This window comes from Eretmochelys imbricata, chromosome 17 (assembly GCF_965152235.1).
Source record: "Eretmochelys imbricata isolate rEreImb1 chromosome 17, rEreImb1.hap1, whole genome shotgun sequence".
Classification (NCBI taxonomy): domain Eukaryota; kingdom Metazoa; phylum Chordata; order Testudines; family Cheloniidae; genus Eretmochelys; species Eretmochelys imbricata.
In genome coordinates this window covers 25,301,069-25,326,176 of record NC_135588.1, presented here as the reverse complement: position 1 = coordinate 25,326,176, position 25,108 = coordinate 25,301,069, and the positions used below count along the sequence as shown (strand labels likewise).

At 56.4% G+C, this 25,108-nt stretch overlaps 1 protein-coding gene across 1 annotated transcript in view; it reads left to right on the top strand.

The window, feature by feature from the left end:
- MLXIPL (MLX interacting protein like) overlaps positions 1–25,108 on the top strand; it is a 57,133-nt gene that overhangs the window by 13,681 nt on the left and 18,344 nt on the right. Inside the window, exons 2-10 of the mRNA XM_077836638.1 lie at positions 3,063–3,169; positions 3,498–3,580; positions 4,042–4,131; positions 5,225–5,269; positions 7,403–7,601; positions 9,208–9,288; positions 21,094–21,293; positions 21,526–22,096; positions 24,673–24,740. Coding sequence (XP_077692764.1) covers positions 3,063–3,169; positions 3,498–3,580; positions 4,042–4,131; positions 5,225–5,269; positions 7,403–7,601; positions 9,208–9,288; positions 21,094–21,293; positions 21,526–22,096; positions 24,673–24,740 — 1,444 coding nt within the window. The remainder of the gene's footprint in view (positions 1–3,062; positions 3,170–3,497; positions 3,581–4,041; positions 4,132–5,224; positions 5,270–7,402; positions 7,602–9,207; positions 9,289–21,093; positions 21,294–21,525; positions 22,097–24,672; positions 24,741–25,108) is intronic.

The window sequence follows — 25,108 nt, the reverse complement described above, 5'->3', positions numbered from 1 at the left end:
TGGCATTTTGGGCTGTATAAGTAGGGGCATTGCCAGCAGATCGAGGGACATGATCATTCCCCTCTATTCCACATTGGCGAGGCCCCATCTGGAGTACTGTGTCCAGTGTTGGGCCCCACACTACAAGAAGGATGTGGAAAAATTGGAAAGCGTCCAGCGGAGGGCAACAAAAATGATTAGGGGACTGGAACACATGACTTATGAGGAGAGGCTGATGAAACTGGGATTGTTTAGTTTGCAGAAGAGAAGAATGAGGGGGGATTTGATAGCTGCTTTCAACTACCTGAAGGGGGGTTCCAAAGAGGATGGATCTAGACTGTTCTCAGTGGTAGCAGAAGACAGAACAAGGAGTAATGGTCTCAAGTTGCAGTGGGGGAGGTTTAGGTTAGATATTAGGAAAAACTTTTTCACTAGGAGGCTGGTGAAGCACTGGAATGCGTTACCTAGGGAGGTGGTGGAATCTCCTTCCTTAAATATTTTTAAGGTCAGGCTTGACAAAGCCCTGGCTGGAATGATTTAGCTGGGGATTGGCCCTGCTTTGAGCAGGGGGTTGGACTAGATGACCTCCTGAGGTCCCTTCCAACCCTGATATTCTATGATTCTAAGGACACGGCATGGTGAGTGCACACTGGATGCTGATCTCTTCTGAAACTAAGCTCCAAGAGCCTAGGTCACAGGAAATAGATTTCAGGGGCGATCATGCAGGAGGAGAATTTCGTAGATTTGAATGGACAAAGGAGAGAGCTGCAGGAGCAGCCTGCCTCGGGTCTCCCATGTTCTTGGCAGGATAGACTTTGCTCCCATGACATTGCCATAGAGACACACCAGGATGGCGCCTTCTCAGGACCTGTCAGGGCACTGCATGTGGGGCAACTGTAGAAAGCTGGGGGAATGCTGGGAACAGCAGGGTGTGTTGCTCCCATTGCTCGGTATAAAGAGAGGATCCATGCCTCCTGCTTCTACATCCTGTGCATAGGAGGAGTCTCTGGAGAAACCGAGCTCCACTCCCAAGGGATGGCTGTAGAATTCCTGCTCCAGTGCCAGACAAAACATAGCCTCTCCTGCTTGCAAGGGACCCTTCCTAGCCTTGTACCCAGAATCCTGAATGATATCCAGAAGCTAAAAGAACTCCAGATCCCTGGCATCACATGCTCACTGCAGCTCGCTCCATTTAGGATGGGCACTAGCTGATTTTCCAGGGGAATTCTAAACTGAAGCCAGTGCAGTGACCCAGCCAGGAGCTAGAGAAGGCAATGGAGTGCAGCACTGAGTGCAAAGCATCAGTCAGTTGGGCAGCTGTTGCTGGGAGGGAGCTATGGGGAACTGCTGCTAAGTGATAATCCAGGAGCAACCAGGGACCCACTAAGACCCGATAGGGGTGAACTCTTCTGGCAAAGGGCAGCACAACTGCACAGTACCCGGGGCAGACATGGTGCTCTCCAGCTGTGCTGCTCCATGCATCCACTGTTGCCCCAAGCCCTACGTCATTCCAATCCTCTCCAGGCGGGGATGCTGTGAGCTTGGCCCCAGCCAGCTCTGTGTCTCCGAGGCTTGGGGAGGAGAGACACAGCAGACTTCAGGCTCCCAAAGCAGGGGCTGCAGAGCTGAGCACCCACAGGCCCCAGACTTTCCTTGCAGCCAGGGGTTCAAGTGGCCAATGAGCCGGGGGAAAGTGCGTCGGTACGGCGTATCAGTAAACAGTGGCCACCGGTACCAGCCGATGCTAAAGCGCTGCCGCGGCAAAACATTGCTGCGGCAGCGCTTTACCGTCGTTGCCCCTTCTGCCCCCACAGGCCGCCAACAGCGGGGACAAAAGAAGCAGCTGCCCCAGGGCCAGCGATTTAAAAGGGCCCGGGTCTCTGGCTGCTGCTGCAGCTACTGCACTAGTGGCGGCCGGAACCCCGGGCCCTTTAAATCGCTGCTGGAGCCCTGGGTGGCGTGGGCCAGGGAGTTTGGACAGGCTGGCTGTGGGACACTGACCCCCAGCCCCGCCACTTCTGCAGGACGGAGCCAGCCCCCGTACCACTAAGTGTTGAGTGTTACTTTGACCCCTGCCAACGAGCAGCTCCCCCGAGCCCTCTGGAGGGAGGAGCAAGAAGCCATTGGTGAGCCGGGCCTGTGACTAGGAAGGCTGACATATTTAATGAGCCCTGGCCGCAGCTGTCCCATACCCCCAGCCTGGGAGCCTGCCCTGCCCCAGGCCCTGGTTGTCCCATACCCCCCAGCCTGGGAGCCTGCGCCATTCCGGGCTCCAGCAGTCCCATATCCCCAGCCCCAGAGCCTGCCCCTCCCTGGGCCTTGGCACACTCTTGCTGTGCACAAGCAGCCTGGAAGCCCCTGACTGAAGTTACACTTGGGGTGACCGCCCTGAACTTTGCTGCCAGACATGGTCTCCCAGGGCTGTGGCTGCCCAGCTGCTCTCTGGGCTGGAAATGGATGTACTCTCCTGAGCCCGGGTGCATGGATTAGTGTAATGAGGCTGCCAGCACTACAGGCCCATTAGGGGCACGCAGCCACCACAACAAGCTGTAAAACAAACACGGCTGCCTTTGGGAGCCTGGATACGGGGAGAAAGGGTGCAGGCCAGGCCCTGGAAGCAGGGAGGGGAAAGGAAGGGAGGCAGAGAGCAGGCCTAGACCCAGGGGAGGTGGAGATGAGGGGGAGCTTTTGAAAAATCCTGCAGATTTTCAAGTAATGGCCATAAAGCACCACAGATGGAGCTGCACAGACCTTAGCAGCGCTGAACGTGGCACAGCCCAGCACCGCGTTCAGCCCCAGAGCAGTGCACGATCTCTGACTGCCCTGTAGTTTCCTTTGGCTATGTACCCACATTGTGCAGTAGTGTACCTGGGAGCTGTGAACAGCTGCCTTGCCCCACCCCAGAAGTGGCTGCATTTCAGGGCCAGAGAAGGCGATACTATGCATCCCTTACCCAACTCCCAGGGTTTGTGAGGCACCATTACTGCTCATTTATAAAGCCCTGGGAACTCCTCCAATGGCCAATTCTACTAGGACCAGCCTTCTCCCAATCCCATCCCATCCCTTTCCTGTGCGTGTTTCAGTGGGAAGCTGGTGTCTCCAAAGTGGAAGAATTTCAAGGGTCTGAGGCTGCTTTGCCGGGATAAAATCCGCCTCAACAACGCTATCTGGAGAGCCTGGTACATCCAATGTGAGTACACGGCCCAGCTGCCCTTGGGCCGGGCCCTGAATCCTCCCCCTGCAGCCAGACCTATGGCTCCGAGAACCTGGCCCTCATCTGGGGACGCTGGGGGAATGACTCTGGGGAGTGGGAGAAGTCTCTCCCACAGTGGGGGAGGGGCAGATCTTCACCCTGAGGAGAGACTCCGAGTGGGTGGGTGACTGAGTGAAAAGGGCAAGTCCTCTCCCTGGATGAGGTGGTGGAGGGGGCAGGTCCTGTCCCCAGGTGGGGGCAAGGCCTGTCCCTGGATGGTGTGGGGAGGGGCGACTAGACCCTGACTCTAGCCTCTTGTGGGCAGATGTGGAGAGGAGGAAGAGCCCCGTGTGTGGGTTTGTGACCCCCCTGGAGGGCTCCGAGGCGGAAGAGCACCGGAAACCCGAGGTATGTACACAAGGGCTCTTCCCAGCCACATTGGGGTCAGGGGGATAGATCTGCAGCCAGTTGCCTGGGTCTGGGCTGAAGGTCTCTATTGGTCTGGCTCTGACAGGCTGGGGGCAGTGATGGGGTGGTGGGGGTTGTTTCTGCAGTTCCCAGGGTTCAATGGCTTCTCTTTTGGCTGAGGAAAACCAGCCCTGAGGCCAAGCGCCCAGGTGGGAGCCACATTGCACTCCTGCAGCTGGGGAAAGGGAAATGTGTGTGTCATGCCTCACCCAGCAGGGGGCGCTGTGGGGAGCAGGGCAGGAGCGTTGGCTGTTGTGGGAGCTCCCAGCTATGCCAGTTCCAGCCTCTCCCAGCAGAGGGTGCTGTTGGGAGGGTGCAGGAGTGCGGGCTGTGGGGGGTGCTAAGCCCCAGGTGCTTGCTGAGGGTGCCTGTGACCTGTGTGCTGGCTGTGTCCTTGCCAGGCTGTTGTGCTGGAGGGGAACTACTGGAAGCGTCGGATCGAGGTGGTGATGAAGGAGTATCACAAGTGGAGGATTTACTACAAGAAGCGGGTCAGCGTCTCCTTTCCCTGCAGTGCTCATTGCTTTGGGGCTGTGAGGCCAGAGCAGGGCACTCGTGGGTGGCAGGGCCCAGACACTACAGCTCTGGGCATGCTTGACATGCACAGATCCTGAGCCAGCCCCTGGGCTCCTGGCCTTGCTTAGGGACACTGTCTGTGAAGGCCGCTTGCTGGGAGGCTGAGGGCTGCACCTATCACTGTGTAGGGCGGATTGCAGATGTCCCCTGGTCTCTGATAGAGGGCAGGCCTCAGGTTTCTCAGCAGCCTGGCACAACTCACTCCCCCAGACCCCACATGGCCTGGACTGGCCTGCCCGCAGCGGGATCCCCAGGGCTGTGCTTTGCCGGGCGCTGATGGGCCCCATTGCCCCCATCAGCCACCTCAGGAGCAGGTGACCTGGGACAGAGTGAAGGAGGGAAAATCAGCAACCAAAGGGTTCTGCGGAAATCTACTGATGCCAGGCAGGGTGGTGATGCCACCTAGTGGTTGTTTAAGGTTCCTGGCACATGCCCTGTCTCCAGTGTCTCCCATTTTGGAGTGCAGCAGTGGCTGGCTGCATAAGCCAGGAGGAGCAGCTGCTCTCCCAGGGGCAGGGGGAAGGATCTCTCATTCCCTGCTGCTTACCTACTGGAGCCAGCGTTCCAGCAAGACAAGGGGAGGGCGCTGCCAGGTGTCTGTGATATCCCTTATATTCCCTGGGAAGCCCACTCGTGATCCTGCTGGGGTTTTGGGAGGAAGGATCAGAGTCTTTATAAAATAAATACAAATAAAAATGACACTGTCACTTGGCCAGTGCGTGGGGTCATGGTCCTGGCCAGTAATGGGAGGTTATCCATGCTGAGGGTGGCCAGAGTGTCTACTTTGGGGTGCCAGGGTCCAGATGCCACCATACAGAACTGCCCCCTCCCAGGGCACCCCACCCCTGGGCTGAAGACCACTGCAGTCTCGTCAGCCCTGCCCAAAGGGAAGAGCCATGGTGCCCTTTTCCACCTCCCTTGTTGGCTGCTTGGGGTGCACTGCCAACCTCGCCCCAGCTTGACTCCCCTATCAGGAGAAGGGGCTGACAGGTCATGTTTTCCATGCAGCTTCGAAAGTCCAGCCGGGAGGGTGAGATCTCCAGCTCAAAGCAGGTGAGTCCCCCACAGGGGTGAGGGGCGGCCTTCTGCAAGAGGAAGTGGTGGGAGGAGTGGCGCTCACTCCAGATCCCAAGCATTGCCAGCTCTCATGGTTTGATCACTTGTCTCATGATACTTGGTGTTTTCTTAAAGCCCCAGCTGCTGGAGTCTGGTGATTACTCTATCATCTCAGCTTTGGTGTCTTTTAAAAAGTACGTTTCTAGCCCTCGTGGCTGTGTGAAAACGCTGGAAAGTGCCTCCAGAAGGCTCAGATCCCAGAACGCAAATACCACACGCCCCGCATGCAGTGGTCTTTTCTAAAGGGCTCCTGGCTTTTAAGCCAGTCTCATGATTTTTTGGGACCCAACTCTTTGGAGTTCGTGCGGCTGGAGATGCTGGAGCCTCATCTTCCCAGTTGGAATGTATGAAATTAACAGGAGCAATGTCCTGGAAATGAAGGGTTAAATAAAGTCCTGGGCAGGTAAATATTCATTCGGTTAAAACTGGCGTGATCGGCTAAGCCCCCTACACAGCACAGGGGTGCTGGCAGGGGAAGCATTTCTGCAGCTTCAGAGCTGCCTTTGGGAATGTTTTGAAGCCTGGCCAGCATGCCCCCGGGGACCCAGCTGGAGCACTGCTTCACCACCTGGGCTGAATTCAGCTCCAAGAAAGGGGACCTGAAAGGGAGAGAAGAGTCCAGTTCCAGACTTCAGCCATCCTGCCCCACGCTGCGTCCACCAAAAGCAGGGAAGAGACGCCTCTCAGCTGGCTGTACAAACCTGCCAGGTCTGGGAGCTGGAGCACTGGTCCCGCGGAGAGAGAAGTGGTAGAACTATGGCAGACCCCCATCTTGTCCCCCAAAAGAGGGGATTCAGACCAGGGTCAGAGAGAGCTTGAGGCCTGAGTGTGTGACTGGGAGACACAGTGACATTCAACAAGTGTCTCTCTGGGCCGCCACGTCCCCATCTGTAAGTGGGGCTGTCAGGATGAAGGGAGACTTGTGTTGGTAAATGCAGATGTATAGCCCTACACACAGGCTAATTATGCTCCCCAGACTGGCTGGCTGTGAGTCAGAGGGGACTGTTCCTTGTCTGTAAATGTGTGTCTGTAAATGTGGTCGGGCGGGGTTGGACAGACTGTATGTTTGTGCGTAATCAAAGGGCTGGGGGGGTAGGGAGAGGGGTGATATTGTTCCATTTGCTGCCATGGTTGGATGAGAGCGGAGCCTGAGCTTCAAGGTCTCTTGGACTTGGCCCTGTGGTTTGAGTTTGGGCCCTTCTGTGTCCGGAGTCAGGCGAATGTCAAGTGACCCTCACTCCAGCACTGATTCCTCTGGGTTCAGAGGGCCCTGCGGCCAGCTCTGCAGGTCCAGATTGTCCTGTCCCACCCTGCAGCCCAGCTGCCTCCAGGAGGGCCATGGCTGGCCAGCCCCACACGTTGGATGGCTCCACTAAGACAAGGGAAGGGAATTCCCCCAATGCTCAAAAATTCCAGCTGGATGCATTTTGCTTTGACTATCCCAGACTCTCTCGGTTGAAACAAGGGATGTGATCTTGAATGAACCAGGAAAACTTTCTTCAAAGAGGGGTCTGGGGTACAGGAGCTATGGCAGCCCAACCTGCTGGGGAAGGCTCTAGTACAAGAATCATTTCCCATCATGACATGCAGCCACTTCTGGGCTAGGGGAGGGCAACAGTTCCCCTGCATAGCTACGCCCCCACAGCACTCTGGGACAGGCAGGATGGGTGTCAGATCAAACTGCAGGGGGATGGGATGGAGAGCAATGGAAGGGCTTTGCCAGAGTTAGTGTGTGGCCAGGGCAGGGAGGTTAACAACCCCCTGTCCTCCGGATTAAAGACTCCCTGATGACTACAATGGCTACGAGGGCAGAGGACCTGGAACCAGCACCAGCCACCCAGCACTATAGAGATGGTGCTCTGTCAGAGCAGGAGGGGGCCTGCCAGGGGAGAGACTGCCGGTGGAGAGGGACCAGGGAAGGCCGGGGGCTGCCAGGGGAGAGGGGCCAGGGAGCTGCCAGAGGAGAGGGGCTGGGTGGGTGCCCGGGGAGAGGTGCCCAGGGAGAGGTGCCTGGATTCTGCCCAGGGAGAGGTATCTGGGGGGGCTCCTTTGATGAACTCTCTTGTGCAGGATGAGGGTGTGTGGAAGCCATCGGAGAAATGGTGCAACCAGCTGTTCTCCAGCGTGGTGCCCATGCTGCTGGGGGATGAGAATGAGGAGGCTGGAGGGCGGCAGCTCTTTGACTTGGACAGCTTCCTCTCGGACATCTCAGACACGCTCTTTACCATGACGCAGCCCCTGTGCTCCCACCAGACGCTCCCAGAAGACGGTACGTCCCTCAGACTGCGTTCTCACCCATGAACCTCAATGGGGTAGTGGGGGGTGGCTGAGGGGTTCTGGCGGGGTCCTGCCCTAGTTGCATTAGCTTCTTCACGTTTTCTTAGCATCCCCCCCTCAAACGAGGAGCTCTGGTCCTGTCCTGCACTAGCCAGGCCTGGTCTCCAGAGCGATCTCCCCAGTGCGGCTCCTCCCAAAGCAGCAAGGTCAGGTTAATGAGATGCCACAGGCAGTGCCCACTCCCTTTCCTTCAGTGCCCTGCCCCCACCCGGCAGCCCACGAGCCACTCAGGTGGGGCAGGGGCAGCACTTCCCATGCATGCAACGGAGCAAACAATACAGACGGAGGGTGCTAGTCCCAGGAGCAATGGCCCAGTGCTAATAATAACAGAATACACTTCCAGAGCACCTTCCTGCCAGGGGACCCCAGGGCTCCGCTCAGCCACCACAGTCATGCAGTCCCCTCTGGGGTGGAACGTGGCCCTTGTGTACCACTGCACAGCAAACTAGAATGGCAGGCAGAGAATGCCATGCCCTGCTGAAAGTGGGCGCATGTAAAGCCTGGAGTGGGAGCAGGCTAACGTGCTGATTGGTAGCCTCTTTGGTAGCCCCCCCCTCCCTCCAGTGGCCAGGGCCATGGGCATGTCTCAGGAGGTCAGTGGGAGAGGTGAGGCTGAGACAGGAGTGTTCTTTAGCAGCTGCTGTAAGAGCCCCAGTGGGGCAGAGGCCCAGGGAGGTTCTTCAAGCTGCCAGTGCTTTACAATAGGGGGAGCAAAGTCACTACTGGCCCTGTAGGGAGGCAGTGTGGCCTAGAAGCTGGCACACTAGGCTGGGACTCAAGACCCCTGGGTGCTACTCCCGCCTCTGCTGCTGAGTGACCATGGACAAGTCATGTCCCTTCTCATGCCTCGGTTTCCCCATCTATAAAATGGGTATAATGACACTGGCCTCCTTTTCAATGTGCTGAGACCCGTGACTGAAAGGTGCTGGATAGGGGCTGGAGTTTATTGTTAATATCTCCCCTTTCAGGACAGTTCTCCCCTGCCACGTACTCCTGCCTGGCTGAGCCCACCCTGGTCTGTGCAGGGCAGGTCCTCTCCCTCCTGCTCCAGGGACCCTGCCTTCTCAGCCGTCCCCTCCTGCCTGAGGGAAGGAGAACCTGCTACCAGAATGCAGCAGCCCCTCCTGGGCTTCTGTCTCCCTCAACCAGCAGGAAGAGGGGATCCAGCACCCAGGGCTGGGAAATCCCTCCCATCCCTTGTGCAGATGATAGTGGCTTCAGGCCATGGGGGGAAAAGCAGAGGATTCTCGGTGGGGAGGCTGCCCAGCATTAGTGCTGGAGCCGATGAGTTCTCAGCTGCCCCCCTTCTACTGGCTTGTGGCACAGATACATTCTCTGCAAGGCCATGAGACAAATGGTCTCCCAGGAGAGCCCTATAACGGGGCAGATGTAGAGAGGCAGGGCAGGAGGCTCCTTGAGGGCTAACAAGCTGGTAACAGTGAGCCAGGGAATGTGGAACACAAGTAGAGGACTACAGGGAGCAGGAATTGGGGTCCAAGGGAACGGGCAACTGATGGGCTGGTTCTGCCCTTTTGCAGCCTACACTGGGAACGCCGACATGATCCAGCCAGGCTTGATCCCATTGCAGCCAAATCTTGATGATTTTATGGAAATCTCAGGTAGGAGCCAGCCCTGGCAGGGGACCAGCTATTTGCGGAAGCTGGATTTGTGTAGCGGGGATGGGGACAAATGCCCCATCTCCCCACTGCCTCAGAGAGCTTAGCCGCAGTGGGCTGGAGCTGAGTGCTGTCCCCGGCCTGGCAACAGAGGGGGCTGACAAATGGCAGTGGGTAGAGCTGATGGGGGTGGGGTGGGGGGTGGGGGAAGCGGGGCCTCTGGGATTTCACACCAATGAACTGAAGGAGGGAAGCAGTGGCACTGTGGTGAAATGCCCTGATGGTACTAAGCTGGGGGGAATTGCAAACAGAGCAAGGACGGAGCATACAGCAGGTTCTGGGGAGCCGAGCTGTGCTGGGGCAGGAGGGCAGGAAGCCAGGTCCTGGGGAAACTGAATTTCTCCAAATGTAGCTCTCTTTACAGGAATGTGAAACCACAAGGGGGTTTGGCTGCAGACAGAGGAAGGAAAACTCTCCCCACAAGTTTCAGAGTAGCAGCCGTGTTAGTCTGTATTCGCAAAAAGAAAAGGAGTACTTGTGGCACCTTAGAGACTAACCAATTTATTTGAGCTTAAGCTTTTGTGAGCTACAGCTACGAAATCCGATGAAGTGAGCTATAGCTCATGAAAGCTTATGCTCAAATAAATTGGTTAGTCTCTAAGGTGCCACAAGTCCTCCTTTTCTTTCTCCCCACAAGAAAGAGGAAATCTCTAGGGGGCGAGCAGCTGTCTGCTGTGCTGCCGGGGTTGAGGGGAAGGATGGGGGCAGGAGCCTGGGTGGGGGGGGGAGATTTTGGAGGGGTCCCCTCATTGCTCCTGGAACTCCCCTATCTGCCCCCGCACCCCTAGGCCATTGAAACAGCCTGCGTCTGGCTGCATGGGAGCGCAGGACCCTCAGGCTGGGGGGACCAGGCCTTAGGGAACAGGGATCTCCTGGTCACCGTGTATGGTTCAGGGCCTGGACAGAGGTGCAGCCCTGTGACAGCTGCCCCTTGCAGCTGAGAGGAAAGGAAATGGGGTCCTGATGGTGGTCCCCAGGGGATCAGGTGCTGATGGGGCCAGGCAGTGATTTGCTGCCAGGGGAGGGCAGTGCATATGGATATGGTGACTGACCCCGCAGGGGGCTGTTCCTGCATCCCCTGGGCAATGCCGTCCTACAAGTGCTGCTCACAGAACCAGCCTTGTCATCCGGGGATTAGGCTTGCAGGCGGGTCATGGGCCACCTGTGCAAGGGAGGGGAAGGAAGGGGAGGGAGCGCATCCACTCGGTGCTGGACTTCTCCATTGCGCTCCAGCAGCTCAGCCTCCAACTCTGCCCCAGAGGGAGGGAAAGTGAGGCCAGACTGGGCCACTGAGCTATGGGGCAATAGTAAATGGTGGACCCTGCCCCATGGTGCTCACGCCACCAGCTCTGCAGAGGAGAACAGCCCAACCTGAGAGCAGGGGTGCAAGGGCTTTTAAGGGGTGGGAGTCATGGGGTGCCCCAGCCGGGTGGGGGGCGGGAGTGTGAGCATCTGGGGTCCTCTCCCTCCCCTGCTGGAGGGGGGCTCGGAGGAGAGACGCTGCAGAGGAGGCTAAGAGCGTGTGGGTGGGGGAGTGAGAATATGCGGGAAAGAGTTTGCAGGCCGGAATCGGGACAGAGTCAAGCCATGAAAGTTGGGCTAAAGGAAACCCAGCTCTAGAGACTGGTCAGGGAGAGCAGAGATCCCTGCTCACAGCCCTGCAAACTGGGCGGGAGCGAGACACTGAGCAGCGCTGAAGAGTGGGGTAGGAAGCCAGGGGGAGGAACACAAATGAGAGATACAGCTCAGGTCCCTCTGCACTTTTTTCAGCCATGGGGCAGCCCCATCCCAAGGCTCCAGCATGGCCCCTTGCCATTGATGGGCCCAACTTGTCCCCAAACCAACCTGTAGCTTTGGGCTTCAGCTCCAGGGAGGAAGCTCTGGAAATGCCCTAGCTATGAACTTGGAAGGTGCCCGGCCAGCACAACCTGCTGAGCTCGGTAGAGGTCCATAAGGAGCTATGTAAAGGGCTACATTTTGGCTGCACCGTATCTCACAAACCAGGGGCAGCTGGGAGTCCTGTCCTAGTGGAATGGCCTGGGCATCGCCACAGCTCTTGCGCCTGCAGCTTCCTGTGGGCTCAGGGCTGACCTTTGTGGAGGCTGATTGGCTTGGGCCTCCAGGAGCTCTGCTGCCAGTATCCACTTCCCACTTTCCTCCTTGGGAGGAAACAAGTGACCTTGCATCATTTGACTGCTGGCTGATGCAAGACCAGTTGCTGGCAGAAAGCAAGGCTGGGACGGCAGACGTGAGTGCAGCCTGCAGGTGCAGCCCTGGGGCACCCTCTGGACGAGCCAGACATGGGGGAAGTGAATGCAGATTCTGCGCTCTTGCACCACTTCCTGCAGCCCCACTTGCTGGAGACACTGCGGGTGCCCCAGCTCTGGCCAGTCCCCGCTAATTTGTTTCCTACAGCATCTCCTGAGGGGAGAGGCCAGGACTGGAGCAGCTGGAAGCTCCCCACGGCCAGGGCTCCTGCAGCTGGGAACTAGGGCTGGTGGGAAATTTTCTGCTGAAATTGTTTTTCGATGGAAAATGGGATTTTCAGCAGAATGCTCCCAAAGAGAGTCTGCTTTCCATGGAAAATTCCCACGTCACTGAGAAACAGAACTACCTCTGTTACACATGACGCCATGGTGCCTCATGGGAATTGTTGCGTGCATGCCTCACGCGCCCATTCTCCTTCATGGGCCGTGGTGTCTGACTCCATCGCTCATGCTGCACCATGGGCAGGGAACCTGAGATTCCGAGATTAGAAGGTCACAAGTGATCCCTGGGATCTGACCTGTATAACGCAGGCCAGAGACCTGCCCTGAATTAATTCCTGGTTGAACTAGAGCAGAGCTTTTAGAAAAAACAGATGTACCAATTGTGAGTGTTGGAGAATCCACCACTACCCCCGGTAAATTATTCCAAAGGTTAATTACCCTCATTGTTAAACATTTGCACTTTATGTCTAGACTGAATTTGTCTAGCTTCCACCTCCAGCCATTTGATCTTGTTCTGCCTTTGTCTGCTAGATTGGAGAACACACTGGCAAAGTTTTATTCCCCACAGAAGTACCTAAAAACTATAATAGATAGATTGAACTCCTTGAATGTGTCACTAGAAGGCAGGTTTTCCAAACCTTTAATCATTTTCATGGCTCTTCTCTGAATCCTCTCCAAATTATCAACATCCTTCTTGAGTGGTAGATGTCAGAACTGGACACAGTATTCCACCACTGCCAAATGCAGAGGTAAAATAACCTCTCTACTTGTACTCGAGATTCCCCTGTTTGTACATCTCCGGATCACATTAGCCCTTTTGGCCACAGTGTCACACTGGGAGCTCATCTTCAGGTGATTATCCATCATGACCCCCACATCTTTTTCAGAGTCACTGCTTCTCAGAGTCCCCTGTCCTGTAAGTATGGTCTACATTCTGTAGTCCTAGATGTATGACTTTACATTTGGCCAAGTTAAATTGCATATTGTTTGCTGCATTCAGCTTACCAAGTGATCCAAATCACTGTGTATCAGTGACCTGTCCTGGTCATTTTTTACCGTCCCCTCTATCTTTGTGTTGTCTGCAAACTTCATCAGGGATTATTTTGTTTTCTTCCATGTAACTGACAAAACTGTTAAAATGTGTAGGGCCAAGAACCAGTCCCTGTGGGACCCCACTGGAAACACACCTGCTCAATGGTGATTTCCCATTTACATTTATATTTTGAGCCCTATCAATTAGCCAGTTTTTAATCCATTTAATGTGTGCCATGTTAATTTTGTATATTCTGATTTTTTAATCAAAGTGCTTTTCAGTATCAAGTCAAACACCTTACAGGAGCCTAAGTATATTACATCAACACTATTACTTTTATCGACCAAACTTGTCATCTCATCAAAAGATATCATTAGTTTGATGGGAGCTATTTTCCATCAACCTGTGCTTCCTTCCTGTCCTCTGGAACTTCCCCCAAGACTCCTAGAGTTATTGAAAATCAACATTAATGGTCCAGCGAGTTTCTTGGCCTGCTCCGTTAAAACTCTTGGATTATGTTATCCAATCCTGCTGATTTAAAAATATCTGACTTTAGTAGTTGCTGTTAAACATATTCTTGTGTTGCTATGGGAATGGAAAGTATTTCGTCTTAATCTTCATCCTCATCATCATCTCTGACATGACTACACCGGCTGTGTTTTTTCCCAAATACAGAACAGCAATATATATTAAGCACTTCTGCCTTTTCTGCATTTTTCTTGACAGCCCTACCAAGAGGGAGAAAGGGGTTCTAGCATAAGGCACCCAAACTACAACTCCCATAAGGCACCATGGCAATAGTTTGAATCAGAATATTTCACTTTTTTGGTTTAATATTTGGCTGAAAACTCAACATTTTCCATGACCCCTCACCCCTTTCCCTATTTTCCAACTCGCTCTGCTGGGAGCTCCCCACAGCCAGCACTCCTGAACCGTGGCCTACATCAGCCATTCCTAGCCTGCGGTCTGTGGAACATGTGGCTTGGGCTCTGTGGAGGGCAGGCTGGGAAGTGGTATTTCCAGCTGCTAAAATGCATGAATGGAAGAACAAGCTCCCTTTCCTGTTCTCTGCTGCTGCCCTGCAGAGGTTATGTGATTGAGGGGCAGTGATGTGTGGGAAGGGACGACTCTACGGAACACTCTCCAAGATGTTCCTTTCTTGTCTTTCCTGGGGGGAGCTGGGTGTGCTGGACAGGCAGAGTGATCACTCAGCCCAGCAAGGGCTCTGAGCTGAAGCAACAGTTCAGTTTGGTCCCTTCATGCTCACTCTCTCTGGGCTTGTGCTGCTGCTGCTGCTTTTGCACGGAGACTGTCGCAAGTCGTAGCATTTCTGCTGAGTACAGTCAGAGAGGAAAATACCCTCCTGCTGGGAGGGGCTGGCTGGCTTAGGCCATATTTCTAGTGGGCACAAAAAGCCCAGTGCCACCTGGCCAGTGCTATGAGGCCTGGGATGGAGGGAGAGGCAAAGGTGTAGTGCGGGAGCTCGCTGCATGCAAATAGGAAGAGAATTGTTCAGAGCCAGGACTCTACCCAGTCAGGGCCAGCTCTAGGTTTTTTGCCTCCCCAGCAAAAAATTTGCCGCCCCAAGCTCAGAGAACGCAACTGCCCAAGCACGTGCTTCCTTTGCTAGTGCCTAGAGCCGGTCCTGTACCCAGTGCAAGGGAATGGTGCATCCCTTGCCCCAAAAAGGTTATAATCCAGGATCACAGACCCTGAAAAAACCTGAAGTGTGAGTGCGTATGTGTGGTGGGCTGCATAGAGGTGTCTGTTGGGGAGGGTGGGGTAGGGGACATCGCAACACCCCTGTCGCCAGGAAGGCTTCTGGCGCCAAAATTCCAGGTGCTCAGCACTGTTCTCAACAGGAGCTGCTGGGTGCCCACTGCTTTTGACAATCTGGTCACTTGGCTGAGCAGACTGAGTGGGAGCTGAGCTGCTCTGGAAATCTGGCCCTGAGTTTCCTGGGAGATGCCTATCCTAGTGCTGGGAGACCGAAATGCGCAGAATGCGGGCTATGGGGAGAGTGAGGTGGGCCCAGGGGGTTGCTGGCACCATCGCTAGGATCAGGCCGGTCAGTACCTCACAGCGGAATAAAACAAGCAAAGCCTAAGAGGGAGACACAAAGCCTGAGCCGAGGATAAGCCCTGGCCCTGTCACGGTGCTGTGTGCCTGTCAGTCAAGGAGCAGAAGCCAGTCTGGAATGAGGAACCACCCCGTGCCCTTAGGGTGTATGAGAGAGGGGTCAGAGTCAGATGGAGAAGTCCTGATGGCAGAGCCAGGGGAGCAGCTGGGCCTGGTGTCTGACTGCTGCCTGCACCCTGCTTCAGGTAGGACCCCACTCTTTGCTCTTGGGACTGCTGCGGGGCTGGGCTAGCCTGGCTCTCCCGAAGGACAGCCCCTCCGTTCTCCATGGACTGGGGGCGAGAGGGTTAAAGCCCAGGGATGGCACTGAAGAGGCTTTGATTTGGAAGCTGGGGAGGGTGGAAAAGACACAAGAAGGAACTGTACCGCCCCCAGGACTCTACTGAGGACAGCCCCAGTACTCTTGCCACTGGGGCAAAGGGCTTGGGAGCTCAGGTATTGGGCTGTCAGCATGAGCTCCTGCTCTAAGCTAGCACTCCAGCCCATCATGGTTACCTTCACCAGCCCAGGGGGACACAGCAGCCGGTGCCCAGGACCATGTGCTAGGAAAGGAGGGGAGGTGTGACTGGGACAGAAGGGTCTGGGGAGAGTATTAGTCTGTCCTGGGGAATAAGGGGGCACATACCGTCTCTGCACTGAGAAGCAATTGGGCAGGGCTTGCTGCCTGTCTCTGTTGTGCACTCAGAGAGGTCCCCTGAGGAATCGAATTGAGCACCAGGGAAATGCCTAAAATATACACTGTGCCGGCAGCTCATTCCCCTGGCCATGGGAACAGCCCAGCCCCTCTGCCAGAGAAGAGCAGGTGGGGGAGGCTGGCTTTGGCATCTCTGGGTGATCATGGGGCTTCGCACTTTGTATGGCTGAGATCCTGGGATACTGCGCCGAGTAACCCGAGACGCCCACGACAGCACCTCCCCCATGAACATGGCTGAATGGCACAGGTTGGGGCTGGGCTCCTGACTCTGAGTTACTTACACCTGTGCAAAGTGGGTGCAGAATGGCTGCCTTGCACATCCGCTGTGGGCAGGGCAGAGCTGGGTCTCTCCTCTCTCCTCCTTGGGCCCCTACACTCACCAGTGTGTCCCTAAAGGAGGCAACTTTACACAAGTGAAAGTGGGGCCTCTGGGGTTACCAGCTCTGTAGAGAAGAGAAGCATTTTCCGAGGCAGTACCACAGGGCTCACTCCCCAGATGGCCTCAGCCTGAGGAAATGTCAGAGCCCCGGGAGTCCCATTCAGAACTATCTGCCCAGCTGCTGGGAGCTGAGCCGTAGAGACTAGGACCCTGCTGCCCTGATGAGTTTGCAATGGACATGAGGCTGAGTGGGATGGTTAGTGGTGGGGTTGGCCTGTGACTGGTTAATGCCGGGGTTCCCCTAGGGTAGCTGGTACCAAAACAAGCTCTTGGCTCTACTGGGATCCCCGTCCCTTAGTGCATTCCCTGCTAGACACAGTGCCTCTGGTCTCTAGGGTACGGCTTTGCTGCAGGGGGAGGTGTAAGTCCCAGCTCAGACAGACATATGTGCACTGGTGCTTTGACTGAGCTAGCATGAGACGACTAGCAGAGTAGCAGCAGCAGTGCGGCTAGCCACCTGAGCACGTACCTGGGACCTGAGATCGGGTTGTCATCAGGCAGCCAGCCTGCACTGGCTACGCTGCTGTTCTCAGCACGGCAGCTCCATCAGAGCTAGCCCATGTACATCTACCTGAGCTGGGAATTGCAGTGTAGATGAACCCTAGAGAGAACCAGTCAGCTCTTCCCAGCCAGGGCAGTGCTGAGATCTGGGGCTTGGGTTTTGACGGAGCCTGTGGCATCCCTGGATCCAGCAGATGGCGAACACCCTGCAGCAGGCACCTGGGGACCAGCACCCACACAAGGTCAGGGGTTGGGCTCCTGGCCAAGGGTTCTTGCTAGGCAGTGCTGTGCCATAAACAGCACTCATGGGGCAGTGGAAGGGGAAGCGGGAAGGCAGCAGGCAGCAGATATCCAGCAGCCTGCCCAGGGGCACCAGGTGCTGGAGAGCTGCAGGTGTACATGTGAAGGGGCTGAGGAATCTCTGCCAGGCTGGGTGGGCAGACGGTCAGCTTCCAGGGGGACAGCAACTTGGCTGTAGGACCGAGGTACAGTCATGGTTGTAGTATTCTTGTCAGCAAGTTAAAGAAGTATGGGCTGGATGAATGCACTATAAGGTGGGTAGAAAGTTGGCTAGATTGTCGGGCTCAACGGGTAGTGATCAATGGCTCCATGTCTAGTTGGCAGCCGGTGTCAAGTGGAGTGCCCCAGGGGTCGGTCCTGGGGCCGGTTTTGTTCAATATCTTCATAAATGATCTGGAGGATGGTGTGGATTGCACTCAGCAAATTTGCGGATGATACTAAACTGGGAGGAGTGGTAGATACGCTGGAGGGCAGGGATAGGATCCAGAGGGACCTAGACAAATTGGAGGATTGGGCCAAAAGAGATCTGATGAGGTTCAATAAGGATAAGTGCAGGGTCCTGCACTTAGGACGGAAGAACCCAATGCACAGCTACAGACTAGGGACCGAATGTCTGGGCAGCAGTTCTGCGGAAAAGGACCTAGGGGTGACAGTGGACGAGAAGCTGGATATGAGTCAGCAGTGTGCCCTTGTTGCCAAGAAGGCCAATGGCATTTGGGGATGTATAAGTAGGGGCATAGCGAGCAGATCGAGGGACGTGATCGTCCCCCTCTATTCGACATTGGTGAGGCCTCATCTGGAGTACTGTGTCCAGTTTTGGGCCCCACACTACAAGAAGGATGTGGATAAATTGGAGAGAGTCCAGCGAAGGGCAACAAAAATGATTAGGGGTCTGGAACACATGAGTTATGAGGAGAGGCTGAGGGAACTGGGATTGTTTAGTCTGCAGAAGAGAAGAATGAGGGGGGATTTGATAGCTGCTTTCAACTACCTGAGAGGTAGTTCCAGAGAGGATGGTTCTAGACTATTCTCAGTGATGGAAGAGGACAGGCAAGGAGTAATGGTCTCAAGTTGCAGTGGGGGAGGTTTAGGTTGGATATTAGGAAAAACTTTTTCACTAGGAGGGTGGTGAAACACTGGAATGCGTTGCCTAGGGAGGTGGTGGAATCTCCTTCCTTAGAAGTTTTTAAGGTCAGGCTTGACAAAGCCTTGGCTGGGATGATTTAATTGGGGATGGGTCCTGCTTTTGAGCAGGGGGTTGGACTAGATGACCTCCTGAGGTCCCTTCCAACCCTGATATTCTATGATTCTATGTTTCTATGGTGGAGCCCAAGCCTCTCAAATCCCTCCTGTCCGGAGAGGCTGATCTTAGTGAGACCCACGGCCAGGGCTTGTGTCAGACATGGCCCTGTGCCATGTGTACAGATGCCTGGGCACAACCCCGCTTGGGCAGCTGGCTGCCCTTGCATGCCTGCCTTCACACGTAGCATGAGGCTGCCTCCTCTCCAGCAAACCTGTTGTTGGGCTAGCAGCACCCCGACCCCTGTCAGAGACCTGAGCACATGGCCTCAGCACACTGGTTTGCACAGTGCACAACCCAGGCCAACTCCGCCCTGGCCCTCCTTCCTCTGATCTGCCCCTAACAGGGCCCCAGAGGGCAGCGTGTGGCACAGGGCCCCTTCCAAAGGGGCCTGAGGCACTAGCATGATCAGTGGCTGGGGCTAGGTGCTCAGCCAGGCCCATTAGAAGCCCAGGAGCCCCGCAGACCAGGCACTGCCCCAGAGGGAAGGGGGGTTACAGGGTGAAGGTCATGCCCCGCATGGAGGTGGCAGGCCCAAAAATGCCTGCCCAGCACTTTGTGCTGTGCCTGTCTGAGCCTGCGGAAGTAGCGGGTTTGGGTATGGGGACAGGAAGGGAGAGCAGAGTCGCAGCAGGGTCATGGGGCCTGGCTTCGGGAAGGCCACAGGATGTGGTTAGCCACAGGCCACACGCAAGGTTACAGCACGGACATGGGGGACTCAAAGCCTACAATGAAAATAAATCTCCACCCAGACCGCCGGCGGGGCGTTAGCCTGGCACTGCCATGCTAGGCAGGGCCCTATCCCCCAGCACCGCTCTTAGGCCAGGAGCCTCAGTGGGATAAAGCTCACCAGGGTGATGGGGAATGTATGCAGGAGTTAACATGGCACCCAGCACATGAGGGACCTGGGCTGGCCGAGCTGCGGGAAGGGACACATGTGGGACCCAAAGCCAAAGGAGGGGACACACATGGGACCCAGGTCTGGTGGAGGGGACACACATGGGACCCAAGGCTGGAGGAGGGGCACATGTGGGACCCAGGGCTGGGGGAGATGACACATGTGGGACCCAGGGTTGGCTGAGCTGGGGGAGGGGGACATGCCTGGGACCCAAGGCTGGGGGAGGGGACACACATGGGACCCAGGGCTGTCCGAGCTGGTTACACCCCACACAGCAGCACACATGCTGATCCCACCAGCCCGTGGAATTGGAGGCTGGAGCTGGAGCTGCAGAGCTGGGTGATATCTCCCTTCTGTTCTCCAGGGGCTTCCCGCTCTGCTCAGGCTGGTGCAGGATGAAGCCCAGAGGGGCTCAGCCCTGCTGCAGGCTGGCCTCGCCCCGAGGACCATGCTTGCCATGGCTGGACGGATGGGAGAGGAAGAAGGGTCCCGCCCTGCTGCAGGCGGTGGCTCCCCTGCGGCATGGGAGGGTTTTCCTGTGTACCTCTCCCTGTGTGCAGCACGGCTGGGCCCCTGGCGTAGGGGCTGCACAGAGCTGCCTCTTTCCTCTTTGCACCAGAAACTCCAGCATTTCACAATTGCTGCTGCCACATAGAGCATGGGGAGCTAGGAACTCCCTTAGCCCCACCCCACTACCCCGATCCCCCAGAACCCACGAGGGAGAGCCAGGGGATGCTGACACCCCTTCACCTCAGCTAGAGGCAGAAAAATTGGTGAGCAAAACCATGGCTACTCTGGAAGACCTCCATCCCTGCCATCATAAGCCTCCCCTAGCCATGAGGAGACGCTGAAATGCCTCTGATGGGCCTGTCCACGTGGGGGTGGGGGCACGCGAGGCTGCTTCTGAATTTGGGAAAGAAAGTTCTGTGGGGTGAGTGAGAAGCAGGGCAGCTGGTCCTTGCTCCCAGTGGGGACACTGGGCAGAAAAGCCCAAGGTGGCTGGGGCGGGTATTACAACTCCTGGTTATTGGAGGCTTGGAATGCCAGGGCACAGGCAGCTGTCGGCGTAGCCCACTGTGCCTGTCTGAGCATGGGGCAGGTGGGCACACTGCTCCTCCAGTCTGGGCATGTGGGGCAGCAGCTGTCTCTGACCGGCCTGGACTGTGAGTCCCAGCAGTGTCTGGACTGTGCTGCCAAACCTGGGCCAGGCACGCTAACCAGGACTGGTTGGGAGCTCAGCATGGAGTCCTGCCACAAGCCAGGTCGTATCTGGCAGGACCTGGCCCAGCACACCAGCCTTGCCTCTTGCTTTAGGGAGTGTGTCTTCCCCGCTCCCAGCATCCCCGCAGAGAGCTCCCCCCGTGCGATAGTAACACCCCGCCCCACTGTGCTGCTGCCTGGGCCAGGAAAGGGTGCAAAGCCCAGGCTGATGGGGCCTGGGAAGGAGGCACTTTGGGGGACTGATGGAGGGATGATGCTGGGAAGGGGAGAGTGAGCCAAGCAGCCCCTCCCCCTGAGAACCCCCCCAGCCGCTCTCAGACAGGAGATATGAAGGGGGCTGGTCCTTGGCAGGCAGGAGCCTGGGGAGTACATACTGTAGCTGGGTTAAGGTGGGCTGGAGGCCTGCATGGCTTTAAATGTGTGGAGCTGGTCTCTGACAGAAGGATAATGGTCCCTTGCCAGGGGCTGGGGGGCAGGGGTGAGCTGCCCTGCAGGGGGCAGGGAGGAATGATTTTCCCCATGTCGATTCTTGCACAACTGCTCAGGCTCATGGGACATTTTCTCTGCACCAGGGTGGGCTGCTGCGGGAGGCAGGCTGTCAGCTCGGGTGGCCCAGTGCTCTGGCTGGGACTGTGCTGTAAGGGTAAACTCTGTACCTGCTCATGGGGCTGGCTAGCATGGGCTTGGGCTGCCTCAGGAGGTGGGGGTCTACATATCTCTGTTTTGCCTTGCAGATCTCTTCACCGGCCACCGCCCACTGCCTTCACAGATGCATCTGAACTACCAAGAGCAGCCCTGCTTCACGCCCATGGCTGACACCCTATACAGCAGCAGCAGTGTCCCACCTGCCAGCCACACCAACCCACTGATGGCCTCCAGAGCCCTGCCTGCCAGCTACGTTGATGCCCCAGTCCCACCCAATGGCCACCTACAGGTGAGCAGGTCTCCAGGCAGGGATCACGTCCTGATCTGCTTCTCTCTGGCCCTGGGTTTGCTCTGCCCTCTGTGTTTTCTTCACCAGAGCAATGGTGCCAGGCTGCCGTGCTGCTGCACAGCGGGCTCTGTCCCCATCTCCCGTGCAGTCTGTTATCCCTGCCCCTCTCGGTCCTGGTCCAATCCAGCAGTCCAGGAGCATATGCTCTGTAATCTGCCTCTGTCTCTTTCAGTCTAGCAGCAACTGCTCCTCCCAGCTCTGCCTGCCTGGCTCCTTCCTCAGCCCCGATTTCCAGCCAGCCCCGCAGCCCGTGGACCCCTGCAGCGGCCTGTGCGCTGACCTCAAGCACAAGCCCCCGCTCCATTATGGGCTCCCCAGCAACAGTCTCAGCATGGAGCCCTTCGGCCCTTCCTACTGCACCCCAGCAGCCCCCCCAGGCGCCTTCCTGCTGGGTCAGGACCCCCTGTACCCACCGGCTTCAGCACCGAGATCCAAATTCCATTACTCCGGCTCCATTAGTGGCTCTTCGCTCTCCATGCCATCCTCTACCCAGCACGCACCAGGCCTGGGCTACAGCGTGGACCTTCTGCCAACAGCATACCCTGCTCTGTCCAGAGCCCAGCCCCTGCCCCCCGTGATGCTGAGCGGCCCCAGGTTTGCCACCCCCAAAGAGCAGTCGCCGCCTGGGGGCAGCAGGCCAATGGTGAAGCCAGCTAGCCCCAAGACAAAGAGACCCATGGGACTCCCTGTGCCCCCACGCATGGCTGTGCCCAACCCCTGCCTGACCCAGCTCCTGACTGCAGGTAACAGGGTGGGGGATTGCTTTGGGGGGTTGCCATTTGCCGCTGGCTCAGGGCGTCTGACTGCCCCCATCTGGCCAGCTGGTTTCATTCAGATGGAGTGGGAAGCTGGTACCAGGCTGTTCGGCCGGAGGATGGTGGCAGATGGGCTGACCCTGCTTTCCAGAGAGGGGAAGGGGAACTGATATCTGGGCATGGGCTGGTAGCACCCCATCTTTGGGCTCATTACTCATCTCATTTGATGCCACTCCCCTGCCACACCCCACTCCATGGCATTGTGTTGCTGCAGGCACCTGGCCTCCTCTGTTCATGCCAGCGACGCTCTTTCCCTGGCCCGCTGATCCACAGGCTACCATGATGTGGAAGAAGCATCCAGGGCAGGAGAGAGCTGGGGGGAGCAGGAGCTCGGCAGAGGAGGAGGAGTACAGAGAAATGAGTCTGAGATGGTGGCTGAACTGTAGGAGGAGTCACCCGGGAGCTTGAGTTTGGGAATCGCTGCCTGCAGGAGGCACTGGGAGTGAGAGCCCTGAGCCGCTGGCTAAGGGCACGGGGTGCTGACAGGGCAGCGGTGTCTCAGCAGGCAGGTGAGGACGGGTGATCACAGCACCTGTATCCAAGGCTGCAGGGAGACCCAGAAGAGCGCAGGGCTGCGGTGACTCCACCTTGGCTGGGAGGAGGCCATTGGCGACCCTGGCAAGGGCAGGACGGGTACAGTTGTCCATAGGGTGCTGTGAGTGCCCAGCTGTGGGGCAGGATCTGAACCCTGGGCCCAATGCTAGTCACACAGATTGGGAGCTTGGTTAGCGCTGCTGTTTCACCACCTGGGATCATTCACCTCCCCGTGCAGCGCCCTGCCCCAGAACCCATGACAGTGAGGGAACCCATCCTCTTGGGAGAGCCAGGGGCCCCGCATGCTGAGAAATATGGGGGGAGCTGCTCTGCCCCAGGCTGGGTACTGTGGCCCCTCTGGTCTGGGTGACCACCCGGAAGAGAGGAGGAGCTCAATGGCTGCAGTACCTCAGTAGGCACAGTCTGGGCCAGACATTCATAAGAACATAAGAATGGTCATACTGGGTCAGACCAAAGGTCCATTTAGCCCAGTGTCCTGTCTTCCAACAGTGGTCAAAGACTGGTGCCCCAGAGGGAATAAACAGAACAGGTCACCATCAAGTGATCCATCCCCTGTCGCCCATTGCCAGCTTCTGGCAGACAGAGGCTAGGAACACCATCCCTGCCCATCCTGGCTTATAGCCATTGATGGACCTGTCCTCCATGAATTTAACTAGTTCTTCTTTGAACACTGTTATAGTCTTGACAGGTTTCAGAGTAGCAGCCGTGTTTGTCTGTATCCGCAAAAATAAAAGGAGGACTTGTGGCACCTTAGAGACTAACAAATTTATTTGAGCATAAGTTTTCGTGAGCTACAGCTCACTTCATCGGATGCATGCAGGGTGTTCCTGAGGAAATAGAAAGGTACATCCTAGATGGGAAGACCAAAACTGTAATCGAGGCTGGAGAGGTTGGAGCCAAATGGGTGGAGGTGGCAGAAAAGAAAAAAAACGAGTAGCAGTTGGAGCGAATAGCAGAAGGGGCAGCCCGAGACAAATTGGTGAGGGTATTATTTTCAAGCCTCCCCAGGAAAGGGGGTGTGTAGGGCTTGGGGGAGGGGGATATTTTGGGGAAAGACATCTCCAAGTGAGCTCTTTCCCTGTTCTTTGTTTAAAACGCTTGGTGGTGGCAGCATACTGTTCAAGGACAAGGCAAAGTTTGTACCTTGGGGAAGTTTTTAACCTAAGCTGGTAAGAATAAGCTTAGGGGGTCTTTCATGCGGGTCCCCATATCTGTACCCTATAGTTCAAAATTTGTTAGTCTCTAAGGTGCCACAAGTACTTCTTTTCTTGTTATATAGTCTTGGCCTTCACAACATCCTCTGGCAAAGAGTTCCTTTGGTTGACTGCGCGTTGTGTGAAGAAATGTTCCTTTTGTTTGTTCTAAACCTGCTACCTGCTCCATGCCAAGCCTTGGGGTCTGCAGCCAATGTCAATGTGAGCACATGACAAGGTCTGTGCCAGCATGCAGAGGGATCATGGATTGCCACGTTTGGTGATCACCTCAAACCTCTTGCCAGCCCTGCCCTGCCTGGATGCGGTGCCTCATTCTACTGACAAATCCTGCAGTTTCCTGGGCCTGTAGCTCTGTCTCTGTAACACCAGGTACCCAGGTCCCAGGAGTACCTGTGAGTAGGTCAACACAGTCCAGATCAGCTGTGGCATGTCAGCACTCAGCCCCCTGCCCCTTCCCTGTTTGGCTTGATTTGCAAAGAAACAAAGGCTGGAATCTGCATTCCAGCCCTACCCTACTTCCCAGGCTTGGTCAGTCCCTGCAGCACCTCCCTGGGGCTGTTGGGCCCAGACCCTCTACCCTGAGAACCAGGAGGTGGCAGCAGGAGTCAGTCTGCATCTCCCTGCAAGGCTTCCTGATGCTGGCCGCTCACTCTGGTGGAAGGGGACGTCAGGAAGCCCCAGCCTGGCTTTGCTGTCATTCTGCATGCTCACTGTCTGCTGCCTTCTGTCTTGCAGCTAAACCAGAGCTGGTCCTGGACCCTCCCTCCACTCCCAGTACCACCCTCATGTCGCTGGCCTCCCCGGTAAGAGCTCACCAGCAACACCATCTGCTGGGCAGCCAAGGGCATCGGCCTTTCACTGCCACATGCTGGGTTCAGACATGTGCTCTGGCAAGCAACAATAGGCAAGGGACTGCAGTGAGATGGTCGCTTCTGTGTGCCTCAGTCCTAACAACAGACAGAGCTGGATGAGCCGGGGGTGTCAGGGCAGGAGTGAGGGGCACTGGTGGAGCTGGGGGGCATTGGAGCTGGATGAGCAGGGGGTGTCTCAGGGCAGGAGCGAGGGGCATTGGCAGAGCTGGGGGCATTGGGGCTGGATGAGCCGGGGGTGGGTCAGGGCAGGAGTGAGGGGCATTGGCAGAGCTGGGGGCATTGGGGCTTGATGAGCCGGG